Here is a 10,070-nt window from a genome sequence, read left to right as displayed (position 1 = left end):
CTCACTTTTAACTGTGCTATAACATGGCTGGCATATCTAGACTATTCTGAGGAAAGGAATTTTGTAAGAAAGTGTGTGTGTGTAGTGTGTGGGCACGTGTGTGACTGTTTTGTGTGCCTGCATTCTCTAGAAATGAAGACTCGCTAAGATATGGCAGATATTCTCATTTGGTGAGATCATGATGGTTAATAAGCATTTCTCACATGCCAACCAGTCGACCGTTTCATTTCTTAGTGGCATCAAGCGCTGGGCTCAACTGTATGGTTTCCCCTCTTCTCCCTCCATGGCCAGAGCCATGGCCCCATCTGGGACAAGGTTGGGTGTTTGGAGCAGTGAAGGCGCAGGATGATGTCACATCGTTCACCCAGCACCATACAGCGACGAAATCACCTGTGGGAACAGCTAGAGGGATGCTTGCTCCTCTCCTGTGCTCTTTACCAAGTTCTAGAACTTGGGAGAATCGAAGCAGAGTTCAATAAGCCCAGATGTCACATCACAGTAAGGGAGCCATGTCTCTGATAGCTGCAGATCCCTTATGTAACTGGAGTTTTCGGGTCGTATATTTATAGACTTTCAGAGCCAGGGAAGGCCTTAGAGATTAGTCCAGTCCAGTTCTTTCCTTCTAGAGTAAGGAAAAGCACAGAAAAGAGAAGTGACAGACTGAGGTCACACAGATAGAGACGCCGCTGGGATGAGAACCCAGGCTTCTTGACTGTGATTCTTCGGGTTGATCTTGATAGCATGATTTCTAAATGGAAATTACTCTGGCAACGAATGAAGATTTTTAATTTTTTATAAAGTTTATTGGTTTCGAGAGACAGAGAGAACACGCACATGGGAGAGGCAGAGACAGAGGGAGAGAGAGAGGGAGAATATCCCAATCAGGCTCTGTGCACTGTCAGCACAGAGCCCGGTGCGGGGCTTGATCTGACGAACCGTGACATCATGACCTGAGCCGAAATCAAGAATCAGACGTTTAACCAACTGAGCCACCCAGGAGCCCCTCAAGTGAAACATTTTAAACCTGATTTCTTTTACTGTACAAAGGGGAAGAGAAAGAAACCTAGCACATTGTAGGTGCTCAGTAAATGTGTTGGTCGGCTTTGGATGGTATAGAATAATTTCCTTGCTGCCGCTGAACAAGGTTAGATTAACCTTGAATTCGTTTCAGTGTCTATTCTCTTCAATGATCAAAGGTGGCTAGGGATTTGAATCTCACCCCACTGTCCCATTGCAAAGTTGACTATGGGTCAGCGGTTATAATGTGATGTTCATTGGTTTGAAGGGAAGACTTTCTGGTTTAGGATGGAAGCTTCCGGAGGCTGGGGGGGCACCTTCTTTGAAGGACAGACACTGTCAGCACCTGAGGCTATACAGCCTGGCCTGTGAGCTGGGACACAGCACGTACACCTATTAGACATACATGATTAAAGCAGACATACAAAGATTCCCATTGCATATTAGCCACGTAGCCTCAGAGTTCTGAATTTGCTTATCATTATGTTTGCAAACCATATTTTTGATCAAAATCTTCAGCGAAAACAAAACAAAATCTTCCAATGCATTCCGTGTGCTTCCACACATCATCCTGATGACTCACAGCACCGCCACCCCATGACATGTATAGATCATGTTCTGCAGGCATGTCTCATGCTCCATGGAAACTCCCACGCATAATAAGCAGCCTCTGCTGGGGGCTTTGTCGTCAGACCCTCACAGACCAGGGCTTACAGCTTTCTGCAGTGCCAGTGACACACTAGGAAAGAATGATACAAAACTCATCACCAGGGTCTTCCCATAGCACAGGACACATTGCCCACTCAGATGCCCATGCCACCTCCCGCCACTGCCGGCCACCATTCCAAGGCCAGCCATCCCTCTGCAGTCTCAGATGTTGGGAGTGCCCACAGGGCAGGGCCCCCTAACTGCCTAGCCATTCCTTTAGTTTCGCCAAGCACTTCCCATGTGGGAGGCACTCTAGTAGGCCCCGAAGCCACAGGAATGACCAAATACGGAAGTAGTCCCTTCACACGTGCTACACACAGTCCCTGAAATCATGGTTGGGTCATAGAATCAGTTACTCATGCAAACCTGCTGCAGGGATTTAACTCACTGGTGTGTTATAACAGAGCAAAGGGGCTTGGGTCAGAATCTGTGCTTTAGGTCCCAGACCTGGAGGGCTTCATTAAATCAATGAGTTCTGCATCAGACTCTTTTCAAGGAGCTAACTTGGCCACCTGGGTAAGCTTATCGGGAGCCAGGCAGCACCTCATCTCCCGGGGAAGGGGTTTGGGAAACTGTCAGCATGTGGCCATGGTGAGAAGGTTCTGGGCTGTGGGAAGGTTGCTGCAGAGTTGTGGGCATCCTCACTGCCTGGAAACTCGACACGTGGTCTGGTGGTCTTACCCCACAGCTAAAGCTATTGGCAGATGACAGTGGCCTACCTGGGGACCCCTCGGTCTCCCTCACCCTTGGTGCTGAGCCTGAAAAGGCAGATTGGCCTGCTTTCAAGACTCTCCCGCAACCTCCCATGCCTGGAACCCTTTTGGTCCACGAGTACCCATTTCACCTCTAAACCAAAAAGGCCCAACAAATCTTCCACAAATACCCAGGAGGAAATCCAACTTGGGTTATCAGGAAGAATCTGGCTCTGCTAACTCAACAGAGGCTGCTGTTGCAAAGGCAGTTGGAGGGTCCTGTGTGGGCGGAGCCCACTTCAGCACAACTCAGAGGCAACAGGGGAAGAACCTGTCCCTGCATGGTCCTCTGTGGCCAGGCATTGTGCACTACAAGTATCATGGAAGCGCTTCCCATGGTCCAAAGACCATAGAATTCCTCCTACATGCTGCTACATACACTAAAGTCGTAACCAGCCACCGCAAAATACAATTAGCTGGTTTCCTAAAAGACCACAAAGTCTCTGTGGGCATCCGTGTGTGCCAGCATCGGTATGGCATGTAGTCATCGCAGAACGAACGTGGTGCATCTAATCAATTCCTTAACTCCGCTTTTTGTCTCTGTCTCCACAGCACTCACACGGTGGCTTTCGCAAAGAAGGGTCCCCAAAGTGCTAGTGATGGACGCTAAAGACTAGGCTCTTCTGGACGGTTACCCATCACCCTCATCTTCAAGGGAAAAAATTAAATCTGTGGTTGACAGCTGTGCACCAAAGAGCCCTCTTTCCTCTAAGAAAGCCCAGCTACAAACTTCATTTCTTGCTCTTTTCCAGCAAGATCGAGGGGGTGCCTCAACGGCACAAGGAAGGCAGCGAGGACCCAAGGCTGCCCAGTGGACAGAGAGCCTGGCATCCCGCTCTCCTCTCTGCATGGGCTGCCTCTGCCCGGCCTCCCCCCAACGGAGTGGGTGCTCGAGGGGCCTCATACCAGCCTGGTGAACTGGTCCACGCAGGCGTTGCGGATCTTCTCCGGGGTGGCGGGGCTGTTTAGCTGGAAAAGCTTCTTCGTCTTACAATCCGGGTTCCCAGCTCGAGCTGCACAGATGGCATCCTTGATGGCGAAGAAGATGGAGGCTGCCAGGAAGAGGGGCGGTTCGCCGACAGCCTGGGCGGACAGAGCGCAGGACAGGGAGTCAGGCAACAGGACCCCAGCCTCTGCGCCAGGAGGGCTGGAGATGCCAGGAACCCCAGCCAGCCCCAGCGGGCCACGGCCAGCAAGACAGGAAGGCTGCTCATAATTCTTCAGGGCTGAGAACAATCAATCTGGTAAATGACTCAACCTCGATGGCATTCTCAACTCTTACTGTGTCACTTTTCTCTGATGACACCATGCAAAAAAATGTACCATTCAAAGCTGTTTTAAATAATTATATTTTATGGACAAAGTGTCTGACATGAATTTGGACCCTTTCCTCGCAGTTATAAGGCTGGGGGAATCCTCTACCTGCAACTCTGACACCCACATTTACAGGCACCTTAATTATACTTGTAGGCACCCTAATTATACTTACAGCGTCGTCTGGAATCTAGGCATCACGACCAATAGGAATTGAACATTTTCTAGCAGAGTTGGTTTTGTTCCCCCAAAGCACTGACCAGAAATTCCATGTATCAAAAACACTAGAGATGCTTATTAAAATTCCATGTTGCAGGGTCCTACTCCAGCCCTCCTGAATCAAATTTCTAGGGACAGGTCTCACCAAAATGTATTTTTTTCATGAGCCTGCAGTGATCCCAAGGCATGCTAAAGCGTGAGAGTCGATGGCGAGATCACAAAGTGTCCCAGACCCAACCACGGTGAAGTAAAACATGAAAGGAACAAATGGGTATGTTTCACTGGTTACAAGTGATTACATGTTTTCCTTCTTTGATTAGGACTGTATCAATCAGCTTATGGGATTTTCAACCATTTTTCATAATTACTGGGGACCGGGAGGAAATAAGGGATGATTCTAATCCTTGAGGCATGCAGATCGAGTTTCAAGTCAGGTGCCAGCCACTGAAGGAGGCACAAGAGTTTGCACAGAAGTATTGCCCCATCTGCAGTGAATGTGCTATTTTTAAGGGATAACAGGGAGGGGTGTGTACCTGTGGGGTCCTCTTTAGGACCAAGCTCAAGATGCACACCTGAGACATAGATGTCAGTCAGGACTTGACCTACAGGACTGGATTAAAGGCATTTCTCCGAGTGCGCCCAAAGGAGCTGGCTTTGACCACACAGAGCTGGTGTCATCCCAGTTTTCTTTTTCCCAGGCAGGGACTGACCATCGCTCCACCATCCTCGCCAAAACTCGTGTCAAGCACCCTGGTCTCTTCCAGACAAGCCCCCTGCAGACCCACGCGGTAGGTGGGTCTTACCCCATGTCCTCCTACAGTGCAGACCCAGGGCAACAGTACCTTGGACGCATAGATGGCCTTCTTGTTGGGACAGTCACGAAGCAGCGACACCCTGAACTCACTGGGGATGCTGCCAAACGCAGGGATCTTGTAGGTGCTGGGGCCACGGGTGTGCAGGCTCCCCTCCGGGGAGTAGTGCAGCTCCTCCAGGGTGAACAGGCCAAGGCCCTGGACAAACGCCCCTTCTACCTGCAGGCCAGACAGAGACCGTGGCCACTCTGCCTACCCCTCCCCAAGGACGGATACCGCTTCCCACAATAGGCGCCAAGCCCCACGGGGAGTGGGTGTGGAAAGAAGCTGAAAACAGCCCTCTGCAGACAGCCCAGCTGGCTCCTGCCCGACCTGGGATCAGCTATCTGGGCCTTCGCCAGGCAGTGGTGTAGGCAGAGCGAAGGCATTAGCACTGAAGGTTGGCCAAGTCCATGACCACCCTGGTCACCCATGTGCCTTACCTGTCCAATATCAATGGCAGGGTTCAGACTGGAGCCGACATCCATGACAATATCTGTGCGGAGGTTCTAAAGTGGATGGCAAAATACAATCCGTGTGAGAAGAAAGGAATGTGCGGAATGATAGATGGGGCTCAGTGACCCTTAAATTATTGTGTCAACCCAGATAGGACTTTCAGAAGCAGCGTGCCCCGGGCATGCTCAGGCAGGGTGCTCCTATCCCTGTCAGTCTGCACTGGTATCGTGAATGCCAAGGTTTGAGTCTGTGACCACTAGGCAGGGGAAGGGAGTGGCCACACTCTTCAGGAGATCAGAAGGAACTGTGGACACACACACACACACACCCATGAGCAGGAAGGCTGGTTCCCAGGCTCCTGGGACTTGGAACCTGAGTCTGGACAGATAGTGTAAGGAAGGGGACAACAAACTGCATTCCACAGGCTGATTCCAGTCTGTGCCCTGTTTTTGTAGGCCCTGTGAGCTAATTATGGTGTTTACGTTTTCTTACAATTTTTGGAATGTTTTATTTGTGAGAGAGAGAGAGACAGAGTACGAGCAGGGCAGGGATAGAGAGAGTGGGAGACACAGAGTCTGAAGCAGGCTCCAGGCTCTGAGCTATTAGCACAGAGCCAAATGTGGGGTCCAAATCCATCAACCGTGACATCATGACCTGAGCCCAAGCCGGACATTAACCGACTGAGCCACCCAGGTGCTCCAATGGTGTTTACGGTTTTAGATGACTGACAAAAATAAGAATATGTCGCGACATGTGAAAACTAGGAGAAATTCACATTCAGTGTGCACAAATCACATCATACTGGAACACAGCCATGCCCATTTGTTTGCATACATCTATGGCTGATCTTGTGCTACAGTGATGGAATTGAGTAGTTGAGGCAGAGTCTTTGTGGCCCAGAAAGCCTCAAATATTTACTCTCTGGTCCTTCGTCGGAAGTTTGCCAGGCTGTGACATCACACATTATTCTCCCAGCCAGAAAGTGTGTCTCTATTGGTTCTTGATGTTTGCAACTCACTTGTTTCTCTTCTCTTTCCCCTAACTTAGTACTAAGATTTTGCAAACTTCTTACTTTATGATCCCCTGTTAAGCAGTCGATTTCCACTTCAGAGCAAGCCACCCCATAGCTGAAGTAGTGGAAGGGATTCCCAGAGTTCGTCTCAAAGCTGTAGCCAAGGCTGGGTGTTCTGGAGGAGACAACAGAAAACACTGCATATGTATTAAGATTAACATGCCCCCCCCACCTACACACACACACACACACACACACACACACACACACAGTTTGTCCCACAAAATCCTAAGACTCCACAGGTTTTATTTTTTCATTCAGCTGCCCTTCAAAAGAGTCCACGTGTTTTTAATATTTTGGACCTGTTAATGAAACCCAGGTATTCCAGAGTTTCTTGCCTCATGTCTGCTAGGATCTGCCAATGGCCCTTATGTGACGCCTTCTGTACAGCCCAGGGGTGTATAGTATCCGTGTGCCCTCCTCTATGTGGTAGAAGCAGGTGGCACATTTGCCCAAGCTCACGAAGGACACGAAAACCACACCCAAAGGAACTGTTGGATTAGAGTTCAAGTTCTCAGAACCAAAGCCCCTGCCCGTGCCACCTCCTGGGCTGCTCACCTTTCTCCAGGGGAGAGTTAAGGTCAGCATCTCATGTCAGCCTGGGTGTACCTTTAACCCCTTGCCTGCATTTCTCCTCGGCTACTGGCCCCTTCTCGCTGTCAACAAATGATTCGGGGAAAGTGCTATTCATAAAAGCAGATGCTCTCTTCTACGTTATTCTTCTTTGATCCTGAGTATCTTATACAATTCCAAGTTCACACGAGCCACACGTGTGTGCGTGCATATTCTCCCACCTGGAGTTCACAGTACTCTGCCCCTCTGTTTTTCTACGCATGACACAGAAATAACGTGAGCTGAGGGGATTGGAATCTGCATGAAAACAAAACCAACTCAGAGCTGAGGGAAAAGGCTTCTCCCAGGAGAACCCACCACCTCCTTTGACCTCTGAGGTCATCATCTTCACCTGGGTGTTCCTGTATCCTACCCAGTCTTACCAACTCTGACAACAGAATGAGAACGTCAAGAACATCTGCTCTAATCTCTGCCTGTGCAGGTCAAATGTCACATAACCCAGGGAGCACTGGCAAAACGTGACCTTGCCTAAAATGCATACTGAACTATTTTTCCAAACCCACTGATCTGTGAAAGAAAAGGTCCTAATTAAATTCTCCAGAGAAAACTAGAACATTATGGGAGATAGCAAATTGGATCGCATCTTCTTCCAGCCTTTACATCAACTGGGCGGGGTCTCTAGCTCTTCGTACTGTTACTGGAGTTCAAAGTAGCAGAAGGCGTGTGCTCTTTTCCAAGTCCCACGTCAAGTTCCCCTGAACTCTGCGCTTTGGAACGAGACCACGTGTTCTAAATCTTCTCTCTTTCTGTCCCAGGAAAGCCTCCGTAAAGAAAGCCAACGCACACAGCAGAGTAACTAACACACAAGGGTAACGCCACACAGCAGACAGCCCTGGGTCTAGGGGAATGCCGAGGGAGGATGGTCCCACCACGTCGTAAATGAGGAAAAGGGCTCAGAGAGAATCCCTCATTTCTCCAAATGGAATGGTACACTTTAAGACCAGAACTAGAACACAGGTCTTCTCTTAATGGCAGCTCATGCTTTTGCCTCGTTGGCACATAGGTTGGCAATGCCAGGTATTTCAGAGCATCTTTCAATTGAAATTGACACAAGTCCACTGAAGCGTCTCGGTGGGACTGCTCTCTCCTGACCAAAGGCTGACAGCATTTGGTGCGGGAAGGGACTTCAGAGGCTAGGATGACCACAGTTTGTGAGGTGGGTGACAGCAGCATTGTCCTTACTTATAAAACCCGGTAGCAGACAAGCTCACTGCGTCCAGGTAGGCAGCTGTGACCTGAGGAGAGGAAAGAGACAACAGGAAGGGCTTAGCATGGGTGCCAGAATCCCTGACCCAGCACTAAGATTTCATGAGCTTCCCCTCCTCCTCCGGAAGCTGACCAACTATTTGTACCGGTGGTCCTCGCTTCCACACCCTGCCTCACATTCTCACTGCACTGGGTGACCACACTGTGCTCTCACCTGCACTAGGTCCCCGCCATTGGAAGCCTGGGGGGCTACAGTAGCCTCTTAACTGGTCTTCCCCCATCACGTAGCCTCCCCACGCTGCCAGGTAGCCCAACCCAATCACAGTGAGCATCTTAACATACCATACTGCCTACATCACTCCCCTACTCTACAACTTTGGCTGACTCCCCACTGTCCATAGAGCAAATGATTCACATTAAGGACCCCAATCCTCTCTCTGGCTTTATGTTGCCCACGCGTCATCGCCATGCCAGCCATACTGATGTATTTTAGTCCTTCCTTGTCCCCACACCTCTGCACCTCCATTCGTGTGGTTCCTGCATTGTACTTGTCCCAATAATTTTCTCCCCTCAACGGCCAGCTCAAGTTTGCCTCTCTGGGTCTCCATGCTAAAAATCCAAACTACCAAAGTCAACCTACATTCATGGGGTATTTATGTGTGCGGTATCTGTGAGTGTAGGAAGGGAAGTAGAGGTCACGTGCGGCACAGTAAGGTGAGTGGGTCTGAGAAAAATAGCTTATTTTCTTTGAGTCTATGGAGGGAGACTAGTACAATCTGAGGTGGGTCAGGTGTGGGCTCAGTTTCTATGTTCCCACTGTGCTCACTTTCCCACCCCAACTCTACTCTGGGAGATGGTAAAGCAGGGCTGCCACTGAGATGTCTGCTTGTTGGAAGAGATGAAGCCCCCCGCCTGCCCCCAGAGACAGACTTCCTTAACGCTTCCCTCTGAGGGTTCCCGACACACAGGCACCAAACCAGAAACCAGAGAACTGGGCTCATTCTTGTGATGAGAAGAGTGGCTTGCCTGCCACTTGTAAAACCACAGGAAGGATATAAACTCTTGGGAAATGTCTTTTTCCCCTCTCCTTCACAGATGGAGCCTCAGTGGACCCAGACTCCAGAGCTGAGGAAGGGGAAGTGCTGTGAACCAGCCCTCAGAGAGCAGGTTTGAGGAAAACCAGACTCCTCAAGCCTCAGGACAAGCGGGGTATGGAACCAGGCCCGAGTCAGGCACCTTCAGCAGTTGCCCTACCTTCTCAGGCTCAGGGCAGCCAAACCCCCAGTCGCCATGGGGTTGTCAAGATCCTGGCTCAGAAGTTTTCCTCCAGTGCCTTCCCTCCACTATGAAAACCATGGAGAAAGGGGCCCAGCAAGGTGGAGCATTTACTTGTGCTGTGAAACCCTACGGACCACTCAGCTTCTCGGCCTCTGGGCCTAGATCGTGACCTATTCCTGCTGCGGCAGGGACAGAGAACCTGCCTTTAATTTCTCTCCTCTTCAAAAGCACGTTGGATCAGCTCAGACTTACCCAGTCTTCCCAGGAGCCACTGGGATTCTTTTTCTTGAAGGGTTCCAGCCTTTTCAGAATGGTCTGACAAGCTTCCTAAGAACACATGCCCACACACCAGACATATCAGTCTTCCGTATTTCCTGGCCCAGGCCAAACCCCAAGGGCCTCAGCAAGGCTACCTCCAAGTAATGCTGTGCCCAAGGTGCCACTCAAATAGTCTTGCCACCGTCTTAAGAATGACTGGGTGGCTTCCACTCCAGGACCCTGCCACAGGAACTGGCATTGGCCCTTGCTGGGAGAACACCAGTTCTTAGGCTACAGAAGATGAAA

General features: G+C 50.1%; 1 protein-coding gene across 3 annotated transcripts in view; it reads right to left on the bottom strand.

The window, feature by feature from the left end:
• Positions 1 to 781: 781 nt before the first annotated feature.
• XDH (xanthine dehydrogenase) overlaps positions 782 to 10,070 on the bottom strand; it is a 58,478-nt gene continuing 49,189 nt past the window's right edge. For 2 of the 3 annotated variants that reach the window (XM_047852918.1, XM_047852920.1), the window contains 7 exons: positions 9,759 to 9,833; positions 8,205 to 8,257; positions 6,390 to 6,504; positions 5,305 to 5,370; positions 4,853 to 5,041; positions 3,384 to 3,560; positions 931 to 1,756 (listed from right to left, as the gene is read on the bottom strand). In XM_047852918.1, coding sequence (XP_047708874.1) covers positions 1,706 to 1,756; positions 3,384 to 3,560; positions 4,853 to 5,041; positions 5,305 to 5,370; positions 6,390 to 6,504; positions 8,205 to 8,257; positions 9,759 to 9,833 — 726 coding nt within the window. In that variant the 3' untranslated portion in view covers positions 931 to 1,705. Of the gene's footprint in view, positions 1,757 to 3,383; positions 3,561 to 4,852; positions 5,042 to 5,304; positions 5,371 to 6,389; positions 6,505 to 8,204; positions 8,258 to 9,758; positions 9,834 to 10,070 lie in introns of all 3 variants that reach the window. The other variant, XM_047852919.1, reaches the window with a different exon arrangement.

The sequence above is a fragment of the Prionailurus viverrinus genome, chromosome A3 (genome assembly GCF_022837055.1).
Source record: "Prionailurus viverrinus isolate Anna chromosome A3, UM_Priviv_1.0, whole genome shotgun sequence".
In the NCBI taxonomy this organism is placed as follows: Eukaryota; Metazoa; Chordata; class Mammalia; order Carnivora; family Felidae; genus Prionailurus; species Prionailurus viverrinus.
This window is presented reverse-complemented; position numbering and strand designations above follow the sequence as displayed.